Source organism: Nyctibius grandis, chromosome 4, assembly GCF_013368605.1.
Source record: "Nyctibius grandis isolate bNycGra1 chromosome 4, bNycGra1.pri, whole genome shotgun sequence".
NCBI lineage: Eukaryota > Metazoa > Chordata > Aves > Nyctibiiformes > Nyctibiidae > Nyctibius > Nyctibius grandis.
In genome coordinates, this window is record NC_090661.1 from 57,973,806 (window position 1) to 57,979,805 (window position 6,000).

Here is a 6,000-nt window from a genome sequence, read left to right on the forward strand (position 1 = left end):
ATAACTCTACAAACTTACTTTCTCTTATCGCCACCCCACAATCATATATTTCATGGAATTCAAGTCCATATTTGCATTCTTCTGGTCTCTCTGTTCTTTTGTCTGAATCTCATTTCTGATTTTTTTGTAGAGAAAAGAACTGCTGAGAAAAAGAGAATGAGCCAATTAGCCAAAACTACTATTTTTCACCCTTGCAGTTGCTTCAACAGCCCTCCAATTACTGAAGAATTCTTGAGAAGTGTTACACTACAAGGTTTTATCAGCTATGCAGGGTTCCCTGGCCGAGTTGGGAAAGGGCTTGTCAGGGGACTACAGACTCTTCCTTAATTCATCTTAACAGAAAAGCAGATCTTCCTTGGCACCATATTCAAACTACCCAAACTAATTTGAGACCAGTAGACTAGTGTGATGCTTAACTCTCATTAAATGCTACACAGTCTGGCTTCAGTTCCCATTTAATGTTTGCAGATGGATGCTGAGTGTAGTCTCAGCTTCTAATGCTTTTTTTTTTTTCTTATTCCTTCCATATGTAAATAGAGATTTTATGGGTTCCATTCTCTTGTTTTCCCTTTTTGGTTTGATGAATGTAGGACCCTTTTAAGGAGCAGTTGAAGGAAAAAGGTCTCCTAGGCAGCCATCGAGCAAAATGACTTGGTTATTTGATATGATCAAAGACAGCTGAACTATGACTGAAGCACATTTTGCAAGACAAAAGTGATACTATGGTCAGTGGAAGAATTTTGAAGAACTGACAGTCCTAAATTTGTTTCCTTTGGAAATTACAAGTCCACAATTAGTTGCTTAAATTAGTAAAAAAAACCATATTCTTGGTTTAATTTATTGCACTGAGATCTGATATAGTGGCATATGCAAGATCATATTTAGTTGGCTAGGGAGAGTTGTGTTAGGTCAGTGGCCCTCTCATTCCTACTTGATCACTCCTCAGCTCAACTGTGGCAATTCAGTATATGTGACATGAAGTTGCCAGTATTAAAGAAATGTCATAAGACTGTCCTGCTGTGGCACACTGGGTGTCTATACAAAAATTATGATTAAGCTCCATCTATGTGGAAGCTAGTCTGAGAACATCTCTTCCAGAAACCACTTGAGAACTCTCCACCACATGGACCAGCACTCCAGATTTATTGACCTTTGTTTCATAAAGAGATAAACATATAGCAAAGTGTGTGTGTGTGAGATTATGCACATGTGTGCACACACATTAGAATTTTTTTTTTAAGAAAGGAAACCTTGCAGTGTCTGATCAATGTATTTGAATGCATGTGCTTCTTTTGAGGGCAAAAGATGTTAGCTGTGTTGTTTAATGATGATTATGCAAGCTCTTAAACTACACTTGTAGTAGACTAGAATTGCTGAAACTCTTCAGCCGTTTTACAGAGACTGGCATGTACTCAGTCTTTGTCAGGTGTAAATTCAGCGTAGGCAAGTGGTGCAGTTGCTAACCTCCAGCATGCCTGCTGCTAGATGTTTTTCACTTACCTGATGTTTGCCTAGAGTCTAAAGTCTATATGTGGTTCTCTTTTCAAATATCCTAGCCTATGATGTAACCTAAAAGTCATCATTAACACCTGAATCATACCTGATTTCATCTACTCGGTAGCTGTGTTTTCATGCTCAGAATCTCTCACTATCCTCATTTCCATCAAAGCAGGCAATTAAGTGGGAAACTTGGGACTCTGGTGTCTACTTATTTTTACCAAGGAACCTGTCATTTTATAGAAAGTTTCATTTTTTGACTCAAGTACAGTTTTATTTCTCTTACTCATAAGACTTATGTGTGTTTCTAAAATGGTGTATGTAGAATCGGAAAACAAGATGAGAAGAGACATCAAGAGGTGATCTGCTCTATACACCAGCCTAAGGAAAGGCTTATCTATCTAAATCTGTGTTAATCTTGATACATATCAATGTTTTCTCTTAAAACCTCTATGATTAAGATTCTAAAACATCCCTAGTCAACACCACTTGTAATACTTAAGGATAGTTAATACTAAAAAGGGTTTAATAAGGTGGAGTATTTTCTTTTGATATTTTTAGTACCTAATATGAATTTTCCTTAAGCTTATCAGTTGTCCTATCCACTGTGGACATGAAAATGGCTCTCATTTTATGCAGTAACCTTTTGCGCATTTGATGAGTACAAGAGGCTGCACCATCACATCTCTCATCCATTTTTTTCTTTTCTTCAAATAAACTAGTTAAATTCAGTTCCTTTTTTTTTTTTTTTTTTGTTAGAGAACTAGAAACAATGATCACCACTCCTGATTTTTTTTTTTCCATTTTTTCTCAGAATTTTCTTGAAGGATAGAGCCAAAGACTATACACAGTACTGCTGGGTTTCTTTTGTAAAGTTGCCTTATAATACCATTTACACAGAGAGGATCAGATATCCCAGTCAACTTGTCTAATAATTCCGCTAGAGCCTGTGGGACTCTCTATGCCTCTGCTGAACTTTGTTCCAGTCTCAAAACAAGCTGTGCAGTGACACCATCTGGTTTATTTTTGCCTGTATAATTCTTCCTCATTTAAATTGCTGTTTCAACCTAATTCAGTTTAATCTGCTTTATAAAAACCCTCTTCTTTGCTTGTAATAACTTTGTTTGTGTCCTCATTTGGTGCTGCCCACACAGGACTTCTCCTGTTTTCATAAACAAAATTGACATTTCTCTCACAAGAAAAGGTTGTGGGGAGGGGGCAATGTATGTTACCAGGCTAACTAATTTTGAAAATACACAGGAGCTTTTTGGTGCGGAAGACCTTCAGTTCTGAAATAGCTGTAAACTTTGAAGCTAAACATGGGTTGAGAGCAGTCATTCTGAGCTTAACATAGTTAACTTAATCAATTTAAGAGAATATTTCTGCTGCTTAAGTTTGAAATTATGAATAAAAGAACCAGGACAAGGAGTTTTTTCCTTTTTGTTATGATTCACTTAGAGATTTGCCATGATCACGGTTTGTTTAGAAAAGCCTGGAAATAACTCATTAATGCAATAAAGATAAGGGAAAAATCAGAGACAGAGTAGCTTTCTTCTCCTGTTTGGTGTTCCAGCATGGGCAACTAGAAATGGGTAAGCTCTTACGGAATTGGGAATTAGTAAGCTTCAATTGCTTGTATTGTCTGTGACGACCATGAAATACTACATTCCTGAAAGACAAACATGAAAATCTGATAACTCATTTCTTTTTTCTCTATAAACAAACATCTGTAGTATTTTCCTACCTAAGGTCATAATTTTCATATTGACAGTCTTTCTGATAATAGAACATGAGTTTGACCTGTCTTTGCAGCATTTGATTACACAGTCTATGATTCGATGGGAAGAAAAATCAGTTGCCTCAGTCAAAACTGGTGAAGATTAATGAAGGGGAAAAAGATCGGGTTATTGGTTTTTCTTGAAGAGAAAACTTTGGTCATTCTCTGCTTTCTGTTGCAATACAAAGATTCCAGGGAAAAATCTCAGGAGGGGTGGAGAGAGGAAAACCGGTACAGTTCATAGGATAACTTGGCCTACATACCACTAAGACTAAATTTGAAACTCAGAAGACATGTCTGTTGCTAGAATTCACAATTATAGTAGCTGAAATGTTTATACTTTTCAAAGTCACAAAATTAATGCTTAAAGATAAACCAGAATTTAGCTGGGAGAAGGAATTATTTACATAGTTAAGTTACTACTTTAGTTTATTGTACCTGCTTGTATAGCTTTTAGCTACCAGTTCTTATAAGGGTATGAGAATAGATCTGATTTTTACATAGCGGCTGGGGAGGTGGTGGTGTTTTGCCAGAACAGATCTTTCATTGATAAAGTTGCTCTGCTCAATAAGAGACCATCACCAGAGCTGTCTGTTGGTTTTTTTGAAGTGATTTATTAATCAAAGATGTATTGTCTGAACAAAAATGTTTGTAGTTTTATGTTGAATGCAGCAAATGCTTTTGTACGAAAAAGGAACAAGAATAATTTTTCATTCTCCATTTCATTTTCAAGAATGGAAAAATTCTTCAAAGTTAATTTTGCTATTAATTTCAAATCAACATTTTAAGAGCAAATTAAGTTATGTAAAATTAAACAAACATGAAAGCAAAACTGTTTGCAATGGTTCATTGCTTTTCTTGGTGTGGTTTTGGTTTTGGGTAGACTCAAGATTATTTTGGTTTATTTTGCATTGTTCTCTGCCTCCTTACTTTCCCCCAAATTTACTCATTGAGCTTGAACAATCAGTGACTCATACTGCTCAAAGGCTGATGTCTTATGAAAGTGGCTTCTTTCTTAAGGACTTCCATGAAACTCAGTTTTACCTTTTCTTCTTTGTCAGTAATGCAGATTAAGAAGTTGACAGGAACTGTAGAGTTATATATAGTTTTACAAGCAAGAACTTAAATAGTTAGGCCTAGACTTCAAGGAGGAAGTCAGGATTAAAAAATAATACCATGACTAGGAGATTAAAATCATTTCATTGTTACTGCATTTGTGAAAGTAATTTTTATTATATGTAATATTTTTTTTCTCAAAGTGACTACAGTTGAATGTGATTCACGCAAATGAGCTGTGGTGGTGTTTTTTTTCCTTTTCCCTGCTAGTGGGTAAGAAAGAATCAAAGTACAGGGAGTTTTTTATTATTGCATTTAAGTGTGGTCTCTGAACAACCTGCCTGCCCGGTTTGTTAGGAATCTTATTTAGATGGCACTGTTCGTTACGTTTGTTAATAAAATATTGTCAAATAATATCTTGAAATCTGTAGGTAAAGTTGCACTGATAGCTGAGCTGATTTAACAGCTCAACACTGCCAAACAAAAATCTCCTTTTTTACCTGTGTGCTTTCCACCTCCCTTTGTATAAGCTCCATTCAGAACTCTCTAAGCTGCTGCAACTCACTAAACTATGAGAATACTAGACCGAAAAAAAATTCTTTGCAAAGTTATGGAGCTGTATCAGCTTAGCACAAGGTCCAAAGAGCACCAAAAATGGCTTAATGCTGGGAGGGATCATAGAACTGAAAGTTGGTGCATGGGGAGGCTGGAGGGGTTTAGGATTTGAAAAGGATCTGATTCTTCATCTTTTGGTGGAAGTGAGCTATTAAATTGGCTCAATTGTATGTAATACTGCTGTTTTGAGAAGTTGAATTGTACCATGTGTTTTTCAGGAGAAAATCAGTGCCCAGAAACTGTGTTAAATTATTCTGAGTCCATGTCATATATCCCCCATCCCCCCAGTCAAAGCTAAATTTATGATTTGAGTTGATCTGTCCTCTTAAAGACTACAAGTATTTTCTTGTGATCCACTTCTGTTATTTTGTTTTATAGAATGTCTTGTCTTTTTTTTTGTTTGAATTGCAGATGCAGTAGCTACCAGAACCCGGAAGATGACCTCACCCAAACCCAAGAAAGGCACAGCAACCAGAAAGAGAGTCCAGAAGTAAATAATACATGGAACAACAAATTAAGTTGCTCTTTGGCTCGTCTCTGGGGTTTTTTTCAGTTACTGTAGCACTGGAATCTTTTTCTTTCATTTTTAAGTGATGAATCCTGTAAAAACATGGACTGCTGTTTGTACCTGTTTTTGAAGAAGAAATGTTTTATAAAATATTTGCATAATTATGCATACTTTAATACTAATGCAAAATTTTGCCAACTTTGAAGTGAGGATGCATTTTTATTCTTTATATACACAAATTCATGTCTTTAAGGCAGACTAAAAGAAAGTGCTTTTTTTTCTGCTTTATAATGTAGAAATAAAGCCTTATTTAGTTTTTGTTATGGGTACTTTATAAGGAACAGCAGTGTTGCATCTGATTTCTTCTAATTTTGAGTAAAGTCTTATTGGAGGTCACTTAGATGTACACTGAGATGAAATCTGAAGTAGTAGAGACATCTTTTAAATATTTCAAGTGTTTGAATTAAAAAAAGATAACATAAGACAAAAATCACATCCTTCCATTCTAGTTTGTTACAAAATGTGTTTAAACAATTCTTTGGAGGTA

General features: G+C 35.5%; 1 protein-coding gene across 1 annotated transcript in view; it reads left to right on the forward strand.

The window, feature by feature from the left end:
• Positions 1–5,597, forward strand: part of VRK1 (VRK serine/threonine kinase 1) — a 34,429-nt gene extending 28,832 nt beyond the window's left edge. Inside the window, exon 13 of the mRNA XM_068398981.1 lies at positions 5,357–5,597. Coding sequence (XP_068255082.1) covers positions 5,357–5,439 — 83 coding nt within the window. The 3' untranslated portion in view covers positions 5,440–5,597. The remainder of the gene's footprint in view (positions 1–5,356) is intronic.
• The last annotated feature ends 403 nt before the right edge of the window (positions 5,598–6,000 follow it).